The sequence below is a fragment of the Aphis gossypii genome, chromosome X (genome assembly GCF_020184175.1).
Source record: "Aphis gossypii isolate Hap1 chromosome X, ASM2018417v2, whole genome shotgun sequence".
Lineage (NCBI taxonomy): Eukaryota > Metazoa > Arthropoda > Insecta > Hemiptera > Aphididae > Aphis > Aphis gossypii.
The window spans coordinates 10,430,215-10,453,662 of record NC_065533.1 but is presented as its reverse complement, the minus strand read 5'-3'; the positions used below and the strand labels follow the sequence as shown (position 1 = coordinate 10,453,662).

General features: G+C 27.7%; 3 protein-coding genes across 8 annotated transcripts; 2 read left to right on the top strand and 1 right to left on the bottom strand.

Moving 5' to 3' along the window:
• The first annotated feature begins 1,332 nt into the window (after nt 1-1,332).
• Nucleotides 1,333-21,991, top strand: LOC114132995 (keratin-associated protein 16-1-like). Of its 6 annotated transcripts, XM_050205276.1 has the most exons (11): nt 1,333-2,800; nt 2,877-2,949; nt 11,941-12,061; nt 12,737-13,028; nt 16,715-16,873; nt 19,228-19,447; nt 19,531-19,650; nt 19,728-19,841; nt 19,906-20,262; nt 20,848-21,004; nt 21,212-21,991. In XM_050205276.1, exon 1 carries the CDS (start codon nt 1,462-1,464, stop codon nt 2,731-2,733), a length of 1,272 nt encoding a protein of 423 aa, XP_050061233.1. In that variant the 5' UTR covers nt 1,333-1,461; the 3' UTR covers nt 2,734-2,800; nt 2,877-2,949; nt 11,941-12,061; nt 12,737-13,028; nt 16,715-16,873; nt 19,228-19,447; nt 19,531-19,650; nt 19,728-19,841; nt 19,906-20,262; nt 20,848-21,004; nt 21,212-21,991. The 6 variants fall into 6 exon arrangements, with proteins under 6 accessions (XP_050061233.1, XP_050061229.1, XP_050061230.1 ...); XM_050205272.1 differs by lacking the exon at nt 20,848-21,004; XM_050205273.1 differs by lacking the exon at nt 20,848-21,004 and having other exon boundaries at nt 2,874-2,949.
• Nucleotides 16,755-18,566, bottom strand: LOC114133006 (RISC-loading complex subunit tarbp2-like). The gene is made up of 2 exons (XM_027998622.2): nt 18,387-18,566; nt 16,755-17,783 (listed from the first exon to the last, which is right to left on the bottom strand). The coding sequence occupies exon 2, from the start codon at nt 17,778-17,780 to the stop codon at nt 16,755-16,757; it is 1,026 nt and encodes a 341-aa protein (XP_027854423.1). The 5' UTR covers nt 17,781-17,783; nt 18,387-18,566.
• On the top strand, nt 19,329-20,193 carry LOC126552331 (uncharacterized). The gene is made up of 4 exons (XM_050207022.1): nt 19,329-19,447; nt 19,531-19,618; nt 19,728-19,832; nt 19,906-20,193. The coding sequence occupies exons 1-4, from the start codon at nt 19,329-19,331 to the stop codon at nt 20,191-20,193; spliced, it is 600 nt and encodes a 199-aa protein (XP_050062979.1).
• Nucleotides 21,992-23,448: the final 1,457 nt, after the last annotated feature.

Below are 23,448 nucleotides of genomic sequence, written 5' to 3'. Positions count from 1 at the left end.
AAAAAATACAGCAAACACAATTCACATTGTTCTTTGAATTTCACACTTATAAAGTAATAGATACATACGTTTCACGGCGACGGATAAAACGCAATAAAAAAATCAATATTAATATACACCGCGGACGTTTGCATGTTGTAAGTATATCGTTCACAAAAAAGATAATGTGTAATAATTGGTTATTTCATAATGGACGTGTGGGGAGTGGTGGGCGTAAACGACTAGTGGTAATGTTAGTATTACGTAGGTATATAATTTATGTATTTGTTGATAGCGTAGGAGGCCTTTTAAGCGGCAGTGTTGCAGGAGATAGGTAGGTACCTATAATGTGGTTACACAGAAAAGAATTTAAACAATTATAAAATAAAATTTATTTAATAATTAATGTAAAATTTAGATACCGTTTTCTTATATTTAAAATAATATTACAACAAACATTGTACATATATTATTATATGTATAAACTAGGTACCCATTGGTGGATATCGGTGGGGGGTTAGGTTTGCAAAATTATAAAAATACTATATATATACTGTATCAAAATATATTCTCTACTCCAAATCGTTTTTTTCAAAAAAATTTTATCAATATTTATAATAAAAAACTAAACAAAAAAGAAAATATTTCAAATGCCTATAAATAGCCTTAAAATAAAAAAAATATTTTGAAACTTAAATTATGTAAAGAAAATACTAATCTAAATAACTGGTGAAATTTTCAAGTATCAACAACATATACTTTTTGAATAATAACAAGTATTGAAAATCATTCTAAGATAAATCGTTATCGTTAAACGATTTCGTAAAAATTTAAAATTCAGGCGCTCATTAGTCATAACATTTTTCCTAATATAACGCTTCGAATGTTCTCTATAGCTATTTAAAGTAAAACTTATGGAAAACTTAGTGTTGAATTTTTTACCCTAAGACTATCGTCATTATAAATATTTGAAATATTCGATATTATTTTATCTTTTTTTAAATTGTTTGCATGATTACAGTTTTGTTATGGACTTTGTTTTGTTTTGTTATTGCAGTTTGAAAATTCAATTAATTGAAAGGTGTCTCTTATGTTATTCATGCCCAATTATAAAAATCTAAGTCACGCTAAAAAAAACTTGCACATATTTATAGTATGGTTTTGGGTTAATAATATTACTCGAACGAAACTCCATCCAAAATATGGAGGATATCCAACCCACATTGACGTATTACATCCCGTGCAACACTTTTGTGCATATAAATGTAACTTCAGATTGATAATTATATAACTACGCGATTACCCACCCAACTACCAATAATTATTATAATGTGGCACGGTTGCTTAGCTACGGCTACCATCTTATTATTATACAAGAAATACGTTAGATAAACGGTAAGGATCAAAAAATTGCTTTTATAGAAATAAAATTGAAAAACATAACAAAAGTTAAAATTAAACGTTTCAAAGAAATTACAAGACATGGCGTGCCCGATGGATAAACTATATCAGCTGGAGTTCGTGGTGAAGACAATGACTCGGTGCAGTCAACCGGAAGACGAGGGCTGCGGCACGGCCATCAGCATCCGGTTCTTGGGCAACCAGGATCAGACGGTGTGCGAGATCCCGGCACCAGCCGACTGTCCGTCATCCGGTGTGACCACCGTGAACGTCGGCAACAAGTACACGTTCCCGATGACAGGCTCCGGAAAGTGTGACCCGCGCTCGTTGCGCGTGTCCGTCCGGCTACACCGGATGTTGGGCGCGGACACGTTGCCTGGTCGCGTGGAACTGGCATCCGGCGATCTAGAAGTACCGGTGACCGTGAACCCGGACCGTCGCCGCCGGCCGCCTTCTAGCCTAGGCGGTGCGTGCACCGCTGATTGCGATGACAACGCCGCCGCTAACGACAACTGCGAGATAACTGTGCCGATGACCAGCTGTCACGACGGCCGGACGGTGGCCGTGTTGATTGTCAAGGCGCGCGTATGGTGCATCGGTTCGATGATGGCCGCGCCGATCGCGTGCCCTAGCCCGTGCCCTACCCTCTGCAAGTCTAGCTGCCCAGTCCCGTGCCCGATACCTTGCAAACCTATCTGTCCAACACTTTGCAAGCCCACCTGTCCGACCCCGTGCCCGACACCTTGCAAACCCACCTGTCCGACACCTTGCAAGCCCACATGTCCGACACCTTGCAAACCCACCTGTCCGACACCTTGCAAACCCACCTGTCCGACACCTTGCAAACCCACCTGTCCGACCCCGTGCCCGACACCTTGCAAACCCACTTGTCCAACACCTTGCAAACCCACTTGTCCCACCCCATGTCCGATACCCTGTAGCGGCCGCCCGGCGTTGAAACCATCATGTCCGACCCGCTGCTCGCCACCGCCAGATCCATGCTGCCGGAAGAAGCCGACGTCTGCGTGCGACCCATGCCGGAAGAAGACTATGACTATCCCATGCTGTCCCACAGGTTGCCCTCAACCGCGGCCGTGTCGTCGTCCATGCTGTTCCACTTCCACTGGTTCTGGTGGACACCAGTGCCCACAGCAACAGTACGAGACAGTGTCTTGTGAAATTGACGGACATAAGATGGACTTGCGCGTGCGCAAGAAGAACTTCGAAACATGCTCAGTGCAACGGCGGATCGCCAACGAAGCCGAGGCGTTCGCTTGTAGGGTAATGGGAGTCGTGAAAGACATGCACGGTCTCGTCATGGACTCGTCCAATAGTGGAGGTGGTGGCAACTGACCAAGTCATTATTGCGACGGACGAGGGTCCATTATATTGAAATTTTATCGCGTTGATCTTTTTTAAAGTATACATTTTATTTTAAAAATAAAACCAATAAGGTCGCTTATACTATAGTGATTTTGTTTATTTAAAATAAGTAGAGTATTGAACGCAAGTATACGCGGTCAATTGGCAGAAATTACATTCAATCGTCACTTTTATGGATAACGATTCGTATGTACTAAAATATTATTATATCGATAGTCTCACGCGGGTGTGATTCCATAGAGTGGTGGGCTAATAGCAATGATTATTAATCACCCCATGATGTTTATAAAATGCATTGTTAAAATTACATGATTGATTTTTTTACATACAATTATAGGTACTTAGTTCACATTGTTTCAAAATAAACAATTAATTGAAATAAACTTTAAACTGGTTATTCGTACCTGAAAAATTTGATCTTATAATAATAATTTGTTTTAAATTGTTTAAAAGTTTTTGATGCAAAATACCCAAACTATTATCGCCGGCAGTTGTTCAATCGACAATCACCAAAACTAACTAATATCGTTTATTGATAACAATTTGAATGATTTAAGTTTTCGAATAATACCCCTACTTATTTTAAAATAGTTGAAATGAGCCTACACCTAACTAAAATAATGTGTGATTATTAATATAATTAAAATTAAATTGTATTTTAATTTTGGTATCTAAATTTATCGATATTGGCACACTGTCAATCATCATAACAACTCTAATAATTTTGGTTATAAAGAAATATCGTGCTATAAATTAATTGAATAAATAATAAATTTATATATCTATATTCTATAGTAATCTATACCATTGATTAAGACGTATACCTAGAGAGCCTAGATAGAGAGGCTCTCTAAGTATATACCTATTGCTAGATCATATAATAATAATATACGCTCACTATGCCCTCAGCACACAAAGCAAATTCGTCTTAATGCAATCATTATTATTATTATTATTATCAATTATTATTTAAGTTATAAGTGGACCTTGAGTAGGTCACTATAATGGATATTTTAAATTTGAGTGCAGTAATAAGTGTACGAAAAACGATTCTGAGTGGAAATGATTTGTCAGTCTAGGATATATTGTATATTTTATTTTGAAACAAGACATTTATATTCTATCAGGACTTAGGATGGGTTGGCGGTTGTATACTTCCATACGGCATGGTTATTCAGTGTTTTCCAGAACATTGCAAGTAGTTATCATAATACCTCGTATCATATTATATTAGTATATTTCAGTACATTTTTTCTACATTTTTAGTTACAATATAATTTTCAAATATTCAAAATTTTGACGAATTTTGTCAACTTTATCAATTTTGAACTTCAAACGCTTATAAACAAAATTGTATTTATGTATTTTAATAATTTTTAAATGACTGAAAGACTAAACATATTTGATTACATTTTCAAGCATTTTGATTCAGCAAAAACGTATTTATCAAATTTCAAATGCCTATAAAATAGTATTAAAATTAGTGAAATATTTAGAAAATTAAATCATGTAAAGAAAATGCCAATCTAAACCACTGATGAAATTTTCAAGTATCTATGACTTATACTTTTTGAATAACAAAAAATATTTAAAATCGTTTTAGGATAAATCGTTCTCGTTACTCGATTTCATAAAAATTTAAAATTCAGACGTTCGTAATATTTTTTCCTATAATGACTGTCGAGTTTTTTTTTATAGTTATTTGAAAAAAAACTTATAGAAAACTTTGTGTTAAATTATTTAACCTTAGATATAAATACTAAAAATATTGTGAATTTTGAACTACGAAATTACTTGGAAATTTAAACGTTTATAAAAAAAATTGTGACTAAATAGGAAAATCAATACATTATTAATCACTCCGTTCAGAATCTAAAATTAACAATAATTGTATGAATGTAAATATTATAAGTATTTTTATTTGTTATAGGTATACTGCGCATTTATTCTTCTAAATTTGTATGCATCAATTATTGGTTTTCACTGTTAAGATATTAATTATTTACTATATTTTAGTTTTTAAAATGATTCGGTAAATGATGTATGGAAATAATTAGAAGCAGATTAATGTATCTACATGTAATAATATGTTTATACTTTTATACCTATGGCCTGATAAATTTTTAAAATGGCTATAAAAACTTGGGAATATTACGTTTCAGCAAAATGTCAATTAGACAATCAACGTCCGTTTAGTACTTATGTGATCAATTTAGTAATATATTAATGATACAATTTATTTTAGATTTTGAGCGAAGCGAGGAATGTATTGGTTTTACAATGATGTTTATTTCTTTTTTATTCTATAAACACTTTTTCTCCCCCTAAACTTGCTCAAAAGTACAAGTGTAGCATATTTTCTGAAAGGTTATGTTCTTGAGCTGGTACTTTAAAAAGGTCATTTTTGGATTTTCGAAACGGTACTCGAAATAAAAGCGGTTAAAGGAGAAAAAACGTACGATATCACGATTTTGTAATATAAATAACTAGCTGACCCGACACGGCGTTGCCCGTGTGTTACTTTCTTTTTTTGCATTTTCGTATACCGTGTGAGTTTTTAATTTAATCGTATTGATAGTGTTAATATTGTTACAGCAACTATTTATAAACAAAAATTCCATCTTAAATTTTAGCTGTCCCACCCGGCGTTGCCCGCGCAAAAGTCACTTTAGGTGAAAACCGAGATTTTTTTTATATTATATTAATAATAATAATAGCTGACCCGGCAGACTTCGTATTGCTTACTTCATGTTTTGCACTTCGTTGCCCGTTAAAAATGCCAATTCCTTATGACTCAGACTTTGTTCAATACGTTATTTAATATTCGATGGATGATGTTCTAGATTTATCTTAAGTTTTCTGTTGCCCGGAATAAAAATTCTGATTCGCAGCAGTATATTATCAGGTAGGCAATCTACCTGCGGTAGATCGCGGACCTAGTGGTATTTGTACGTAAGTGTATGATTTAACTCTAATAAGGTATCAAAGTTATACTAAGTTTGACATAATACGGTAGATTAATATAATCAATTAATACATAATCCTAACCTAGGTTTTGATTCTCAAATATCTTGAATAACCCGGCTTTGCCCTTGCACATTTTTTTGTGTTACCTACTATAACTTTTATTTTATCAGTTTTTATATTTATTACAGTCTGCTTTTAGATGTTATGTTGATCCTTGGTTGCCCATGTATTGTAATATTGTAATTTGTCGGCAAAAAATACTTAACATTATGGTGTTATAAAAACCAAAAAAAAAATATATTTATATTGAAATATTTTATTCATCTCAATAACTCTTTATAAACAGTATTTTTGGTACTGCCTTTTGGGGCTAAAATAACCAAACTACTGGCAGAGCTTACTCTAGAACATGTGATATAGAACTGTCCATGTGAAAAACATTCTTCTCTCAAGTCAATCCCTGTCATGCTCAATGATTGTCCTTGAGACTTATTAATAGTTATAACAAAGCAAACTTTGAGAGGGAATTGTATTCCTTTTAATTCAAAGGGATAATCAGTTGGAATTTTTTAATTCTCGGGATTAAAACTATATCTCCTCTAGCGCTTCCAGTGATAACTATAGCGTTTATTACATTAGAGCTTTAACTTGCAATCTTGGTTACTTTCTGATCCAAATTTTTCATACAGTTCATCATTGAGGTACACCTCAATAAATACCAACAATAATTGTCCTGCTGCCACCAGCTCACATTCGACAACCATATTAATTAGTTTTTATTAATTTGTAAGAATTTAAACAATTTTAGATAAGAATTAAAAATAACCGTACATAAACTGGGGTGCGCATATGAAGACGCATTAATAATTAATATTCGAAAATAATAAGTAAAACACCTTGTCCTCGTGTATGCGTAAATGCGTAGAGTATTTTACGACTTCATGTTATCATGTTTTTATACATAATAATTAGCTGTAATAATAAAGTGATAAATGTGTTAACACATAAATCAAGTTGTTATAGCAACCATTTATAAACAAAAATTAAAAACAAAATTTCCATCGTAAATCTCAAAATTTGAAGTCCCTATACCCAGCGGTTTGGTCTGGGCGTTGATGAGTGAATCGGGGCGGTCTCCTATATGTAAATAGATTATGGACGACTAATTACGGCTTTATTTATCACCATAGAAACGAATAAAATTAAATAAAAAATATCCCCTCGTCCGCTCAGAATTGTTTTTTATCGAATGTAATCATTGCATTCAAATCGAATACTTTCAGTAAAATTACACTATCCTGCAGTGGCGTAGTTATTGTGGGGGGATATGGGGATAGATCCCCCCCAGAGCCTTTTTTTTAATGTTTAAATCATTGACTTATTGAGCTTATTAACCAATAAATTATACATCCCCCCCCCCCCAGAACAAAATCATAACTACGCCACTGCTTTCCTGTTCGAGGACCGAAGAGACGATGGACAAACATCCACCACCGAAATGCGCTTATCTACTTTTTTATTTTTACTCTATTTTGTACATGCTTACTCGTATACTATCGTATCTGATATCTCAAAGTGTGGCATTTGGTATGGAAATTATCTTTATTACTACCTATAAGTTATTATTATTATTACTACACGATAAGTCCGATAAGGTGGACACGATATTCGATATGGATAAATTGACCGATCCTTTTATCATTATTTTTTGTTATAGGTACTCGCTTAATCGAGTATCGACAGTACTAGTGAAATACGTAGCAACACAAATATTGCCGTGTATTGTTATGTATTTCCTGTAATACTGTGTACCTATAACGATCATCACATGTTATTTAATTTATTAATGGTAAAAAATAAATAAATATGAAAAAACAATAATGAAAATAAAATTAAAGTAAAGAAAATGGATTATTTTACTTACCAATCAATAATACAAATATAACTAATAATGCTCCCGTGATCAGAATGATGTCGATAGTCAATAGCAATTTGTACTTTTTTTCGTACCCTAGCCAATTACAATACCTACCTCACATTATATTTTTTATTACTGGTGATTCTCTGTAAGCTAATTGTAAAATTAGTTGTATAATAATATGTTGCTATAATTTATTTTGCTATATCTTACTTCTATTTATCATAAAATTGTTAATTTTTATTAATTTGTTTATATTTTGACGTTTATTGATTATTCTAATAAATAAATAAAAATAATTTGAAAAATAGACAAAGGTATATCAAACATATCATAACACATTAAATTTTATTTTATTTATTATGTATTAATTTAGGTTGTAAACAATCATTTTAATTTACAAAATGTTTTACTATTTTCCAAAGCCCCAAAACAATTTAGTCCGGCGGATTTAGAATCTTTTATAGAAATACGATGGATATAAAAATTATTCACCATCAATTGGAGTTAATGAGCAATTGTTATTGATTTGGCGGGTCCAGTAATAAAAGTATACTAATATTTGGTTGACCACGTGGTCACAAGTTAATAACAAATTTGAAAAAATGGTATTCAGATAGAATTCTCAAAGTGGCACATATTTTCTTATTAACACTGGCTTATCAATATTGTAAACCATGAATGTAAATAATAATTATTAAACATAAAATAAGAATATGTTAATGTGAGTAGGTACTGCCGGTACTGTCATGGATGATCAAATGAACATACATACTACCAATACTTACATACAATTAACAATAAAATACAATTATACAATTTTTAGTAAGCACAACAACTATATGCTGGTTCAGCCGTACAGGCTAGGAAAGCAATTTCAATGTGGGCTTACAGCTTATACTTATTGTAAATACCTAATAGATCCTTAACAAAATATCACTTACTGTTTATAGCTATAAACATTATTGTACACAGATGGGTGAGGTATAAAATTGTACGTTGGTATAATGAACCAACATTTTCATTTTTTAATTAAGTTGCTTACTACTTACATAAAAATATAAATATTTTATATATTATACAATATTTTAATGACTGATTTTACACTTACTAACTCTGTGTAATGTAAAAATATCATGTACCTATATTAAATATAAATAAAACTTATTAATCTGTTTTAATTGCTACTATTAAATCCTAAATCCTAATAATTTAGTGTTCTTCTAATTGCAAAAAAACATTAAATAATATATACATTTACATTTTATAATGTTTGTAAATAAGCCATTGATTTACCTACTAATAATATAATACCTATAATATAACAAAACATATATGTTTGTTATGCGTTGTCAGTTGTGTACGTAAGATAGGTTTGTACCTACTTAACATAATAAAATAAATTGGTAATCTAATTGCATTCTATTATCATATGTGTACTGTGTACTTAGTGTTTTTTAAACAAACAGTTATTTCAGAATTACTAATGTTGTTTTTACTAAAGTATTTATTAATATACATTTGTTTTATGGAATTCTATCAATAGTTAACATTATTGTTAATTGAGTATTACATTTTTTACAATAATTTTCTACTTTCACACAATTGTAGTAATAATATACTATAGATCATGACGAAATAGATCTATTTTGTCATGCTACAGATGATGCTATCATAACGCTATAAATATCTACTAACAATAATTATTAAAATTTAATTTCGGTAAATAAAAACATTTATTTTAGACTTAATTTCATTCAAATGTAACTTTAACATTAATATATTAAATAATTTAAACATTAATTATGAAACTATATAATATGCATAAAGTAAAGCATAAATATTAATGATAATTAGTACATTATACCAACTTGATTTGTTTAATAGAAAAAATAAGTACCTATATCAAGTATACCTAATTGTAAAATAATGTAATACCTACTATAATTGAAATTTAAATAATATTGTTTTTTAAAACTTGTTTTAAAATTAATGATACATCATTTATTTTCATTGGTATAAACTTAATAATAATAATTATAATTATAATTTATCTATCATAAATGTTGAATTATATCTGAAATAATATATTTATTAAAACGTCTTTTAATACCTGTAGGGTTCCAAAGTCTACAAATTAAAAACTACCTATCTATATATGTATGTACTTGTGCACTCAAAAACACTGAAATATGCCCTTAAAATATTTTTAAATTTATAAGTTTATGTTAAAAAGACCTTTCAATACTATAATTTTCATTTTTATTTAGTTGACAAGTAGAAAGGTAATTTAAAATATTAATTTATTATACATTTAAAAATAAAACGGAAAATTGAAATAAAAAATTATTTTATTGATATATATATATATATATTAAATATTATAATTCATAATAGGACTATAACAATCACAACTATAAATACATTTTATATTTTATTTAGCGAGCAATTTTTTTGGTTAATTATGATATTCGTATATGATAATTGACAAAAAGATATGCAGTTGACAACAAAAAACTTTTAAATTTACATTTTAATACAAAATAAAATTTTAGATTTTTATTTGTATAGGTATAATTCAAATTTGTAGTTGAATTAGCTATTTTTCAATCCAAATTAGTGAAAAATAAAAATATGCAAAAAAATGCATAAAATTAAGGGTCCTTACATAGGTAATAGATTATTTAGAATTGGAGACTAGAATTACCGCCATATCAAATAGTAATAAGTAGATAATAAAAGGAATTGGAATGTATAGAAATATTCATTATTGAGAGGCCCAAGAAGTTAAATGTACGATATATAAGCGATTAGCCAAACCTATTTCTGTTATAACTCATCCAGTTAATGCTGTAGAGTATATATTTTATTGTTATAAAAAAAACTTTGTTAACTTACAGGTCGTATTTCAAACACTAACACGAATATCTGTACATCTTTAAAGATTACTTAGATTCGACTATAAAGAATATTTTAACATAAAACAGTCTTATATGAATCAGTTACTCACGTACAACTGACACTGCTAATTCTGTATCCTGTTTTGGTGACGTAGTCGCTTGCAAAAAAAAAAAAAATATGTATATTATATTGCTTAGGCACAAATCTAAAAGAGCAGGAGGGGCAACTGCCCTCCTTCATACTGTTATCTCACAATGTAAATTATAGTTTCTATTTTTATTTGATTCATTTTATTATTATTAGCAATTTGGATTTTTTGTACTACTATTCCATGGGTTAGTTAGTAAACTTTTGTTGATTAATCTAGATAATATTTTAGCAGGCCATGTATGAGCAACCGTGAATGGATGGTGTGAGGTAGTAAAAATAAATAAACAGTAAAAATATTTCAAAAACAAAGCAGCTTTTTCATACAAATTTGAAGGTAAATCTACCATCGTTTGACTGACTACCACCGTTTATAGCTAAAAGCACACGCTCTTTTACATAAACTCCTGGTATTTAATCATACTATTTTGATGAATCTCCACCAAAGGATCTGTAAATGAATCCTTACACCGTTGGGGTCGCGTCAGACATTTTGTTGAAGCGTGCTATTCAAACTGCGATAAGTACTCATTTGTTGTTATCATATGTGTATTTCCTACTATGTGTCTATGTATATTGTTTATACTTTATAATATTCTAATTATGTATTTGAGTAAGTAGACGTAAAATAGCTTAAATCGATGTACCCCATAGAATATTACTTATTAGTACCTATACAATATAGTTGCAGCATTGTAGTATGATTAAAGTTCTCTCGGTGTAAAAATGGATAGGTATTTTATTAAACGTTTACTATTCATCTAATTACATGAATAATGATCAAAACAAAATATTTATATAAGTTCAAAAGTTCAATTTCATCTTTAGAACTACACAGAAAATCAAATATTGCCATACAGAGTGGTTTTTAGAGTAACTGCAAGTTGCAGATGCCGGTATTTTCTTAAGATAATGTTACTATTATATAGGTACAGGCATAGGCATGCACACGGGGTGTGCAGAGTGTGCAGCTGCACACCCTGTAAAAATTTATGCCTACTTCAAATTTTTGATGAAAAATTGTTTAAATATTTAAAACTGATTATTGGAGTAGGTTAGTAAGTATGTGTAATATAATAATTAAATTAATAATTGTATAAAATAAAATTAAATATTTAATTATATAATATTAAATTTACCTCTAATATTCTTTATTTTTCTTATCAATAAAACAGCATCTAAAAATTTTTTAAAACAATTCTGCACACCCTCTGAAAAATTCCTGCGTACTCCAATGTTTACAGGGCCAGTCATAGGAGTAGGCGAGCTGGATGATCACCCAAGTCAAAAATTAGGTGTTGATGTAAAATGTTGGTGATATCACATCAAAAACACTTTGTCAAACTACATGTAAAAAACAGCTAAGTAAGGAAAGAAAACAAATATTTAAGTGCTATAAAGATGTGATAGCATAAATTATTGCCAAGTAGGTGCGGATCTAGAAATCACAAATAAGGGGGGCTTATTATCAAAAAATGATAAATAAAGAATTTGTTATAAATATTTTTTAAAGTTATTTCATTTTATATAACTTAAAATACGATCGAAGGGGGGGGGGGCTAAAGCCTCTTAGTTCCTCCTCAGATCCACACCTGTGCCAAGTATACCTAAATTAATTTTAAGTACACTTAGTTTGTTTCAATAATTTATTTACTTGGCGAGCAATTATTTTGAGTAGAAATGCCCATTGGCCATTATAATATTTTAAATTATTACAAAATATGAACTTCTAATGCCATTTGATATTTTGTTTACGTGATTTTGTGTGTGTTTCATATTATAAAGTATCATCGAGATAAATAAGAATACTGGAGCGCGTACTCCCTACATCAGCAACGAAAAAAATTCTTATCTATCTCGATGTAAAGTCACAGATTTCTATACAAAACTTAGTATAGAATTCTGTGTGTTAAACATAAACTACTAGTAGAAGTATAAACTGTAAAGTAAACAATTTTTTGCGGAGTAAATAGATTCTTGATTATAATATACCTATTATAATTATGATATCATTAACATAATAAATTTATGTTTGGACAGCTGGGAGTTCAGCAGTTGCTCGAAAAATGATAAGGACGCGAGAAGTGATAACTGTTAATGATAATAATGGATAAATATTATTTTATTTTCAATAAAAATCGACATGTAAAATAAGCTAAACAAAAAACAATTATTTTCTAAGTCTTGAGACAGTACATATTTCAAAAAAATTTTTCATTGCCATTCGCCAAACAAAATTACGAACAACGTACGAGCAACCGTGAATGGTCGTCGTGAAGTAGAAGTGAAAAAAAAATCAAAAAATAAATTGGACTTATTTTAAGCGTTATAAGTAAGTTTATAATGATGTTTCAGTTTTCATTTAGCGTCCAATGATTTAGAAATGACGTGTTAAATTGATTAACATTTTTCGTAATTTAACAAGTTCTTTGTATACCTGTGTAAACTATAGAAGTTATTGTATTCTATTAGAGCGTAGGTTGTGTATTAATTTAACTTTTAAATTATTGTTATGACAGTTATATTAGTTATTATCAACTATAATTATATATCAATATATTATTTTTACACAATAGTAGGTATAGGTAATATTTCATTGCTCATAAACCTTAGCCTAAAATATTGACAAGCAATCACGTGACATAAGTCGAAAAAATAATATTGTTTAAAATAATATAATAATAGTCTTGCTACATTTAATAATTAAGTAGGTATTTCAATCGTTATTATTTTCGATAAAGATAAGATATATATATATATATATTATAAGATCAGTTAAGTGAAAAAACAATTTTTAACTATTAAGCTACTAATTATTGAAATGTGTCTTAAAAGTTGTTTTGCCTCTTGATACAATTTTTTTTTTTTTTTGTTTAACTTGTTCTCAATTCTTTTTAAATACTAAAACATTAACTTTTTTTAAGTTCAAATTTAGCTATTGTTTTTTCACTTTACTGATTTTAATAACATAGTAATTGGTTTTTGTTTGAGTTTTTTTTTCTTGTTTCTGCCAATTAACTCTTTCTCCATTAAGAAATTTTTATCTATAATTTACTATTTATCTAGTAGGTACATTATTAAAACAGTAGTAGGTAAAATATGTCTTAATAAAAGAAGTAAATTTAAAATTTAAAATATACTTATTATCTGTACCTAATTATTATAATTTTTCCACATTTATTAGATACAAACTTTAAAAAAAAAAAAAAGCGGGTGTGTGGGTAATGCTCTGCTGTACATTAGGTGCCTTGTGGATCACTATCATATATTATAGGAATGTTAAATTTGAATTCAGTGATAGGTATTATTGTATATGAAAAAATGATTCTGAACGAAGATGATTTGTCAGCTTAAGATATAATTTCCAATGGTTGGTGAAAAAGGTGATTTATGTTTTAATGGCCTGAATACACCAAAATGTAAGTTCTTTTATAATTATTGTAAGTTAAACTTATGAAAAATCTTGTGTTACATTTTCAACTCTTAACTATGCATACAACAATTTTTATGAATTATACCTACAAAAAAATTTGCAAGAATTCATGATTTTAACAAATTTTTGTCAATATTTGAACATCAAACGCTATTAAAAAAAAATGTGCCCATGTATTCTTATAATTTTTCAATCACTATAAGACTAAGTAATGAGGAACTTTGTATTCAATTTTCAAATATTTTAACTCAGCCAAAAATTTTTTTTCGATATTTATAAAAAAAAAAAAAAAAAAACTAAACAATAATAAATATTTATAGGCATACATATCATTGAAATAAGTGAAATATTTTGAAAATTAAATTATGTAAAGGAAATGCCAATCTAAATAACTGGTGGAATTTTCAAGAAGTATCTAAGACTATACTTTTTGAATAATAACAAATATTTAAAATCGTTTGAGGATAACTCATTATCGTAACGACATTTAGTAAAAATTTAAAATTCAAACGCACTTATATTTTTTCCTATAATGATGCTTCGAGTTTTCTCTATAGCTACTTGAAGGAAAACTTATGAAAACTTAGTGTTGAATTTTTTATCCTTAGATATAAACACAAAAAAATTTTTAAATTTTTCAACTTCAAAATTACTTACAAATTTTAGCGATTTTAATATATATTGTAAAAATTTGAACTATAGACACTTGTAAAAAAAAATTGTGACTAACAATTTTTGATTTTTTTTTTACTACAATAAGAACAACTCATAAGAAACCTTGTATTAAACTTTCTAGATTTTTTGGCCATCCAAATTTTTTTTATTGGCCCTTCTAAAAACAATTCTCAGAAAAATTGAAAATTTCAGTAGTCTATAAATAGCTCAAAAAAAGTCTAAATATTTTGAAAATTTAACTGTATATAGATTACACTAATATAAATATTTGGTGAAAATTTCAAATATTTATAGTGATTAGTTAGGTTATATATATAAATTACGGTGATGTTGCATCAATCTGTCCTGGAGACTCTCTTGTCCCAAAGGATGACTTACACCACTCTCCTTTTGAGTCTATTTTAAATTTTTTTGTACCTTATGTCATTAATCAATCTAAAAACCTGCCAATTTATAGTTTTAATAGATGTAATTACACTGCTATTTCCAATTTTCTTTCTAGTATTCACTTTGAGCTAAATTTAGAAAATATTTCCCTTGAAGACTCACTAAATAAATTCTATGAAATAATAAATCACTCTTTCACAATTTTTATGCCTAAAATTATTATTAATGAAAATAATTTTCTCTTATGGGCTAGTAAAAATCTTAAAAATTTAATAATTAACAAAAAAATGTGCTCATAAAAAATACAAAATTAGTGGTCTTCATTCTGACTACTTAATTTTTTCAAATCTTCGTAAACAATGTAAACAATTAATATCCTTAACTTATTTACAATTTATGGCTAATATTGAAGATAATATTCAAACTAATATAAAGTTTTTTCGGAAATGTGTAAATTCTCTCTTACTGATATTGTCTCATACAATGAAATTCTATCTTCAAATGACAAAGAAAAAGTTCAATTTTTTGCTAATTATTTTTTCACTGTGTATGTTGAATCTACAAATTTAAATGCCACTACCTCCACTTTATTTTCAAATAATAATCTTAATTTACAGAAATGATCTGTTAGCGATTAATAATAATCAAAAATCTTTATGAGGTTAAAAACTGTAAGTAATTTAATTTTTGTATGTTTTTTCTTTTTTGATTAAACCCTCAATAATCCGACAACCCCAGTCCCATTAAAACAGACTAGTGTGGTTCTACTATAATTTGGCAATTTGAAATGAACAATTCCATTTATTTTTTTAAAATAGTGTAAAAAAAATAGACAAATGCCAAGTAGATAACACTCTGCAGTGTTAACTGCAAAAAGGAAACTATGATCATAAAAGAAAAAAATAATTTACAAAATTGTAAAAACAAATTAATTTTTTTAATTTAGAATACCTATACAAATGTTTACAATATTTATTAGTTTATATTTAAAATACATTTTATAAATTAAATTAATATATTAAAAAATGTTAAAACAGTTATAAAAGTAATAATAACAACATAACATTTATGTTGATAAAAAATTAATGCAAAACTTGAGTTTAACAAACATGGTACATTATATAAACATAGGTACAATTAGGAGAGGGTTTGGGTGGTATAGTAATCTCAATTTAAAAATTAGCACCTTTTAAATTGATCATGTAAAGATCACTTAATATAAAAAAAAAAAAAAAAAGCTTATAACCAGAGACCAGACATTAGAGTATTATTAATAAAACACTATTATTTTAGAATTAAAATGTTAATTTTAATTTTAATTATAATGCTTAAAGCAACTGTTTTCAAACTATGGTATGCGTACCACTAGTGGTACGTGACCGATTAATAATACACCTAAGTGGTACGTAAAAAAAAGTTTTTATAAAATTAGGTCACACAAAAAAACAAAATGCATTTTAAATATTTTATGAAAATTAAGTAATGATAATTAATATATAACCATTTTTTTTTTTTTTGTATAGGTATTCAGTTTGATTTACGTCAGAATAAAATTAAATGTCTTTAATTTAATAATATACAAATTGCATGAAGTACCTCTGTTGCAGCAATAGATTTAGCCTGTTCAACGGTGTCAGCTTCACCCACACCAACAATAGGAGGGTATACACTTTCTATAGCAAGTAAACAATTAAATTTTGCTAGTGCTACACCATCAAATACTTCTTCTACAGGTACTGAAGTCAGGTCCATTTCATTTTCAGTGACAATTTTATTTAAAATGTCAAAAGGTTCAAGTAATTCCAATTTACCAGTTTTTTTGTACTGATTGATAACCTTATCTAGTGTATCCGTACTTATAAATTCAGATTTTTTAAAAAGCATATGATAGTTGCTGATATCTTCATCCATAGGTCTAACCTTGCTTTTGACACCTAAAAGCTTTGATTTGAGAAGTTTTACCTGGTCCACGATGTTCTTAGAGTCTGATTCTTGTGATGCCTCTTCCATAACCAGTGATTTGTCAATTGACATTAATTTGTTTATCATCTGAACAGCGGCAAAATGTTTGGCCTGCTTTTTAGTTTTGTGTATTGCTGTTACAATTAATTTAGCTACTTGACAACTCACAGTAAATAGTTTAACATGGGGTTGACCTTCTTCTCTAACTAAATTAAATTCAGGCAATCCTAGTTTATTATTTGCACAAATTTCATTCAATTTTCCAACAGCATTAACTTTAATACTGTTTTCATATGGAGATACCACATGATTATCAAAATCCCATTTTTTAAAATCAGTATTCAATAATTGAGGTTTAGCATCAATCATTAAATTAAGAAGCTTAAATGCGGCCTCATGTTTAGCTTCTCTTTTGGAAGACCCTTGGCCTACAGCTACATAATTACCCACAGTTAAACTATACTTAAATTTGACCATACTACAAGAAGTACCATCAAATATGAGATCGTATTGAGGAACAAGGCGATTTTTAGCCGCATACTCTTGTACAATAGTGACTGGAGTTTTGTTTAATGAACTGATGTGTGCAGCATTATTTTTCAGATCTGATCCCATATCTTTATTCATTTTCTAAAAATAATAATAAATAATAATGTATTACTATTTTAAAATTAAAAATATGTATTTTTGCTTGTAAAATATGGTTATCACTTTTACTATCTAATATATAATAATAATTATAAAACAAAACTAATTCATTGTTATATTTGATTATTTTAAATAATTTTCAGTATTTAATTGAATTTTGACTTCAGTAACTATTATTTGAATAATATAAATAACAGCTTTAACAAGAATTAAAATGAAAATTGTTAACCATAACTAAAAAACATTAATTTAATGACCTGATAGTCTTTAAATTGAATTATTGATTTTTGGTAGAAGATAAAAATAATTAATAAAAAATATATTTTTTAAATATGTAAGCAATAAAATCAATTATTCTTGATTATTGTTAACTTCTTAAAAGTAGAAAATTAAATCTAATTGGTACTTGTAAAATTACTACACTTATTTATTAATTTATTATTATTTAATTATAAATTCAAATAAAAATATTTAACAACACTAATACTAAATACTCAAAATGTATAATAACTAGAAATAATTTCAAATTGAATATTACACCATTGAGTTTTCGCGTATAATAGGCGTGTATTCAAGAATATTTACTTGGTGAATAAATAGATGTGCGTCTTCAGACTTCTGTAATACTACACGTCGTGTTTGACCGTTCGAAGACGACGAAGAGAAAACCGTTAGTACTCGTTGTTTCTAATAGCTCAGATTTTTGAGATTTGAGTTCACAATTGAGATGGTAAATGACAATGACTTAAAAGTTAAAACTGTATCATTTAGTATAGCTTACTTGCTTATTAGTTTACAGCAGCATACACGTGGGTATTATCATTATCGACGTTATCAGTCATCACGGTGATAATCATGAAATTCTTACAATTTTTATGGTTAGGTTAGGTTTGCGCTTGTGAAGTTGTGAGTGACATTCAAAACGAAAATTTTCCTCGATTTGCGATGCAACACCACCTACGGTAGATCACAGGGTTAGAAAACGATGTCCACAATTTTGCTTACAACGGTTGGTAATAATTTTCTAGGGTCCTTATCATTTTTCGAACAACTGCAATAGCTGAACTCCCGTGTAACCCATCGTTATCAAAACCTGGTCTTATTTTCGTGGTTTTTGTTTTATCAGATTTGAAATTTATATTAAATGTACGTTTTGTTAATAAGATTTTAATTTAATAAACTGTTCATGTTTTCATTGTTTTTAAGTTCTAAGTTCTTACTACAAAATGAATCATAACCAGCTTCTTAAAAGACAATTGTATTTTGATGATGTGTATCAGTATACAATTACGTACACAAAAGGCGAATTTGTATTATTTCCAGTTTTATATATCTTTTGGAAAATAATTTAAACTCTAAGAGAAGATAAGTTGGTAATTATATGATTTATAATATTGATTAATTAACATATTTGTATATATTAAAGATGGCATGTAAAGCAAATGCTGTATGTACGTCCAACTCTCGGCCATTTTAATACAATGTTAAAAGAACATCAGCTTTCAAACTCTTTTATTTTTTAATTTTATGAGATTATCATCCTCAACCTCTGAAAATCTTTCAACAATAGTGGGTCCTAGTCTTCAACGTTCACCTTCAAAGCCTGATATTTTATCTGTTGGGGAAATTGTTGCAGACACATTGAGGTTGATTGTTTTAATGCTTATTAAGTTTTAATAATTAATTTTTATGTATAAAAATTTTACAATGTTATATATTTTTTATTTAGATGTCTAGCTTCTGGTAAAAGTATGGTTGATATTATGTTCAATTTTCGGATTGGAAAATCAACAATTTCCAAGTTATTATTGATCGTTGTACTGTTATTTAGAATAAACTAAAAGATGAGGTAAAAATAAAAAAATAATTTTTATATTATAAATAATTATATTTTGTATTATAAAGTTTATTGAATATTTATTTCAGGTATTATTTAAACCTAGTACGGATGGTTGGTTAAAAATTGCTAATGAATTTGAAGCTAAATGGCAAATGCCACAATGTGTTGGAGCTTTAGATGGAAAGCGCATAGTACATTAAGTATGCGTAGTACATCTGAGAATTGAGATTAACTATTTTAACTATAATATATCATGTGTTTTAGGCTTTTGCAAGGAGTGGTTCTGTAAATTTTAATCATAAAGTTAGCCATAGCACCATTCTTATGGCACTATGTGATGCTAATTATAATTTTACTTGTGTAAATATTGGAATGCCTGGTGGATGTAATGATGTTGGAGTGTTTAAAGCCAGTAAAATGGGCAAGAAAATGTTGAACAACACATTGCATTTTCCTAAAGCATCTGCTATTAGTAAAAATAACATTAATATACCATACTATATTGTGGCAGATGAAGCATTTCCATTTAATACTTACATGATGAGACCCTAATGGCCTAATACCTTATCCAGGACGTGGAAAATCAAAACTTCCTATCAAAGAAGCAATTTTTAACTATAGGTATTTTATATATGATATATAATAATTTCATATCAATTGATGATATTAAATAAAGTATGAAAATATAAAATATATAATGTAAATTCTAAAATATGTAAAAAAAATTATTTTATTTCGGATTAAATAGAGCACATTGATGCATTGAAAATACATTTGGTATTCTAGCCTCTAGATGGAAAATACATAAAAGAGTGATAATTGCTAGTAAAGATACTATAGACAGTATAATTAAGGCTACTATAGTGCTGCATAATTTTGTCAAAAATAAAGAAACTGATTCAGGTTAATTATATAATGAATAATAAATTAGAAATTAAATAATTAAAAAAAACATATTATAGACAGCTAGAAAAATATGTTTTAGATAATAAACTAATAGCCATATAACTAAATATAATTTAATTTAAATTTGATTTGTAATTCTATCTTTTTTTATGTATTAATTTAACTTCTTTATTTTCAAATATTCTAATATAAAAAGTTAAATTATTTTAAGTGTATATATATTATGCCCTATGTACTATATTTTAAAATTTTCAACTTTACATTAAATAATATATATATATATATATATATATCTTTCAGGTCTACATTCATACTATGCACACTCAAATAAAACCAACAAAAAGAAATAAATAGTTTAGAATCATGTTTAGTTCCTGTTAGACAAATGGGATCTAACTTCTATGATAGAGATGCTAAATAGTACAGTCTCAGTTAACTGATTATTTTACAATGGAAGGTTCTGTGCCATCTCAATACTTGAACGTTTAAGTTTAATTACAAATAATTAAATATAATATGTATTAATTATTATTTAATTTTCATTCACTTTTTATGTTTAACAGTTTATAATGTAACATAGTTTGTATTATATAACTAAAAACTTATAATTACTATAGAAAAAATTTAAAAACTTACAGTTGAAACAAATGTATATTTTTTTCAGGTATCGTCAAATGCTACAACTTGGGACAGGAAAATTTATTTTTGGTTTATTCCCCATGGCTGCGCTGTATTTGAGATAGTCCAATTTTTTTATATTTAATTATCTACACAAGATTATCTATGGACTTGATATGATAATACAGCTCAAAACACAAATAATAGCGATGGAGAACTGTTACCACGTTTTACACTATTTCTAAATAGTAAATAGTTCTCAATACTTTATCGGTTATTTATTATTATTAACTATGCTTTAAATCACAAATTTGTATTCTTTATTTTTTATAGATAAATATGTGTAGTTATAAGTTGAAAAAACAAAATTCAATTTGATTAAATATCAAACCTTGTAGCTTATGATTTATACATGTGATACAACTTGGAACATAGGTACATATATATATATATATATATATATATATATTAATTTGTTTAACTGTTATTATGTATATTCTAAGATTTTTTATATTTTTATAATATTTTTTATAAATATGAACTAAATTTATCATCTTCAGTAGTCGGGGGTTCAAAAATAAACTTATATATTCTTATTAATGAAACTTTACCTTGTAATATAATATATTATTATATATTAACTTAAGGTGAGTAAAGTAAGGTATCTACTATTTATAAACATAAATGAAGGGGCTGAGAGTGTCGACGTTCTTTAACCTATTCGTTTATTGTTTATTAAGGGCTATAATCTATATATTATTACGATTGTCGATTTGTTTGGGATCGTGAATACAGTTCTATAAATATAAGTTATTTTTATGGCATACCTGAGTCTACGTGTTTTATTCAACTTTGAATAATGATAATCCTCTTACTCTCGGAAGTGTTATTGCATATTAATATAACTTCTAACCTTGCAAGTGTCGATGATCAGATGACAAAATAAAATCAAAACGAGAATTTAGTATAAGTATATGAAATGAATTAAATCTGTTGTAAAGATGGAATTTGCAATATTTTAAGTTAATAAGATCAATTATTTATGTTCAGTTGTTACTGTTAGAATAAAACAGTGTGATGGACAGGCTGGTTGATGGAAACAGACTGGCTATCATATGAAAAAGGAGGTTCTACTTATAGTATTGATCTTTGGACTTATTGTTCCGTTCTAAGATTAGGTTAGGTTAATAATATGTTAGACATTGTAATGTAATTTTAGTTATATAACAATAATGTTCATAGGTACAAACTACAATTATTTGAAATAAAACAATAAGTAATATGATGATACTAAATTATGAAGTTGTGCAGTGTAATAATATGAATATCATTACAATATTAAATATAATTAAAATATATTACAAACATGTATTTGAACTTTAAATTTTATTTTTTATTTTAGAATTTAAATCAACAGAGTAAGTATCAAGAGCTAAAAAATTATATGAAAATCAGATAGTTGAAGTATGTTTAAAAATATTATTATATTTTTTATTATTTAATATATACTATACATAGGAAAACCACAATTCATTAAATATTTAATTCATCATTGATTTAGTATGGATAATTTTTTTATGATTTATGTAAATATATATTTAACATATATAAATCCTGTAGAATTGTACTAAATATTTAATATAATAATAATAATAATATGTATTAATGTATTTATTAACACTTTAAGCTAAAGAAATTATACTCAAACACCAACTTAATATTACCTGAAGCTACCATCTCTTTTTAATGATTTTTAAATATTTAAATATTAAATTTACTTTTAAACAAATTTATCATACTCAATACTCATGATAGCTATTTAATATACTATTGATCATACACATATTGCATATTACCAAGAAAAAACTCATCATTGATAAAAAGAATGTATATTTAATAGCTTATGAAATTTTTTGTTTGCTCTTTCAGAAAATTATATATTTTTATATTTATAAATAATATAAATATATAAATATTGTAGTTAATATTTTGGAAACTATTAAACATATATTATAATTTTAATAATTAAGTAATAGTTAAATATTTTTAACTTATTATACATACATTATACATATAAATACATTCAATCAGAAAAATTTAAGCTATTCAATGTATTTAAATGTGTTTGTCTGCTATGCAATGCAATGTATTTAACTCACAAAGTTATTTAAAATTTATTCCCTTAGGCTTCACACAATGTCACATTTTGCATAATATATAAATAAAAAACATTTTACTTGTATGTTAATTAATGTTAAATAACATTTGCATTTGTTGGTGTGC

Bases quoted from the DNA above. Each gene is read 5' to 3' on its own strand.
- LOC114132995 (XM_050205277.1), top strand. From the start codon at position 1,462: ATGGCGTGCCCGATGGATAAACTATATCAGCTGGAGTTCGTGGTGAAG.
- LOC114133006 (XM_027998622.2), bottom strand. From the start codon at position 17,780: ATGAATAAAGATATGGGATCAGATCTGAAAAATAATGCTGCACACATC.
- LOC126552331 (XM_050207022.1), top strand. From the start codon at position 19,329: ATGAGATTATCATCCTCAACCTCTGAAAATCTTTCAACAATAGTGGGT. The intron at 19,448-19,530 runs GTTGATTGTTTT...TTTTTTATTTAG, and splicing joins ATTGTTGCAGACACATTGAG to ATGTCTAGCTTCTGGTAAAA. The intron at 19,833-19,905 runs GTACATTAAGTA...CATGTGTTTTAG, and splicing joins CTTTAGATGGAAAGCGCATA to GCTTTTGCAAGGAGTGGTTC.